This window comes from Malurus melanocephalus, unplaced genomic scaffold, assembly GCF_030028575.1.
Source record: "Malurus melanocephalus ecotype Western Australia unplaced genomic scaffold, MMel_1.1 scaffold_1807, whole genome shotgun sequence".
Taxonomy (NCBI): domain Eukaryota; kingdom Metazoa; phylum Chordata; class Aves; order Passeriformes; family Maluridae; genus Malurus; species Malurus melanocephalus.
Window position 1 is genome coordinate 3553 of NW_026625039.1, and position 1539 is coordinate 5091.

General features: G+C 51.7%; 1 protein-coding gene across 1 annotated transcript in view; it reads left to right on the top strand.

Moving 5' to 3' along the window:
* The window catches only part of LOC130587362 (protein scribble homolog), a gene marked incomplete at its 3' end in the record, with an annotated part of 17653 nt that overhangs the window by 3493 nt on the left and 12621 nt on the right, over positions 1-1539 (top strand). The window contains exons 3-5 of the mRNA XM_057388337.1: positions 23-211; positions 918-1037; positions 1278-1334. Coding sequence (XP_057244320.1) covers positions 23-211; positions 918-1037; positions 1278-1334 — 366 coding nt within the window. The remainder of the gene's footprint in view (positions 1-22; positions 212-917; positions 1038-1277; positions 1335-1539) is intronic.

Consider the following 1539-nt stretch of genomic DNA (forward strand, 5'->3'; position numbering starts at 1 on the left):
ATTCCCTCCTGCTGTGTTCCAGGTGAGCTCCTCGGGGGCTGCAGCCCGGGATGGCCGTCTCAAGGTGGGGATGAGGATCCTGGAGGTGAACCACCAGAGCCTGCTGGGGATGACACACACCGAGGCCGTGCAGATCCTGCGAGGAGTGGGTGATGCTCTCCTGGTGCTGGTCTGTGATGGCTTTGACCCCAAAGCTGCAGCTGCCATTGAGGTGAGGAATGGAGTGCAGGTGTCCCTGGAGTGGCCACAATCCCACCACAGAATGCTGGATTTGCCCAGCCTTTCGCTGTAGATTTTTTTTGTTTTTTGAGGTCCCAGATTTCAGTCTGACCTGTAATATGGACTGGAGGGGGTCTCAGTCCAGAAAAGCAGTGGTCCCTCAGAACTCTCTTTCTCCTGCTGGTTTTAGAGCTGTCCCACAATAGCATTGCACTGAAAAMCAAAAGTTTTCRAGCTCRTTTTCATAGGCTGTTGATGYCCATTTTTTCYTAGCTAGTGTTACATTTACAGTAAMTTGTCTGGATCTTTTGGTGTTTGTYTTTCTCCAGAGAGTGAAACTTCCCAGAGCAATCCTGTGCCCTCTCAGATTTCTATTTTCAAGGCTTAGCTAGYCAGCTTTTGTATTCTCCAGCAGAACAAATCCCTGCTCACTTTATCCCCTTCCTGAACCTGGATCAGTTTAAATTCAGCTTCATTAGACCTCAGGTTCCTTGAACGTCAGCTGAAATGGCAGGAATGGAGCTGGATGCTCTTAAAGTCTCTTCCAACCCAAACCAGCCTGGGATTCTGTGGGAAAAGGGTTCAAATTGTTTAAAAAGAGTTCTGTTTCTTTGCTGGGACAGTCCTGGTGCTCTGTGTGAGACTCCAGAATGGAGAGTGTTTGAAATGACAGATGTGATTTGCCTTTTCTTTCACAGATGTCCCCAGGAATCATTGCAAACCCCTTTGCTGCTGGCATTGGGCGCAAGAACAGCCTGGAGAGTATCTCGTCCATCGACCGGGATTTGAGCCCTGAGGAGCTGGAGATGCTGCAGAAGGTGTGTGCTGGGCCTGAGCTGGGAGCACTGACAGAGTGAGGCAGTTTGGGAATGTCTGGTGTGTCCCTTGGTGCATGCAGTGTGCACTGAATGGGCAATGGACACGGCAGGGGATTGTCAGCACCCACCCTGGGATCAGGAACGCTCCAGGATGGGACTGGGACACCTTTGGGAGCTTCCAGGTGCCACAGGCGTGGAGAGAGCACTGCATGAGGTGCCTCTAACTCTGCTCTCTCCTAGGAGATGGAAATGGTGAGAGAAGYCACTCAGTGGGAGAGAGAAGAAATGGAGAAAGTGGTGAGAGATTGTCTGTGTAGCAGAATCTGTTTGTGGCAGTGGCTCTGTGAGCCTTTGAGTCCCAAGGAGGGTGTCACAGGTTATTTCTGCTCCATTGTCGTGCCGTGGGGAGCTCTGGAACTCTGCCCTGTCAGTGCCATGGGAGCTCTGGAACTCTGCCCTGTCAGTGCCACAGGAGCTCTGGAACTCTGCCCTGTCAGTGCCA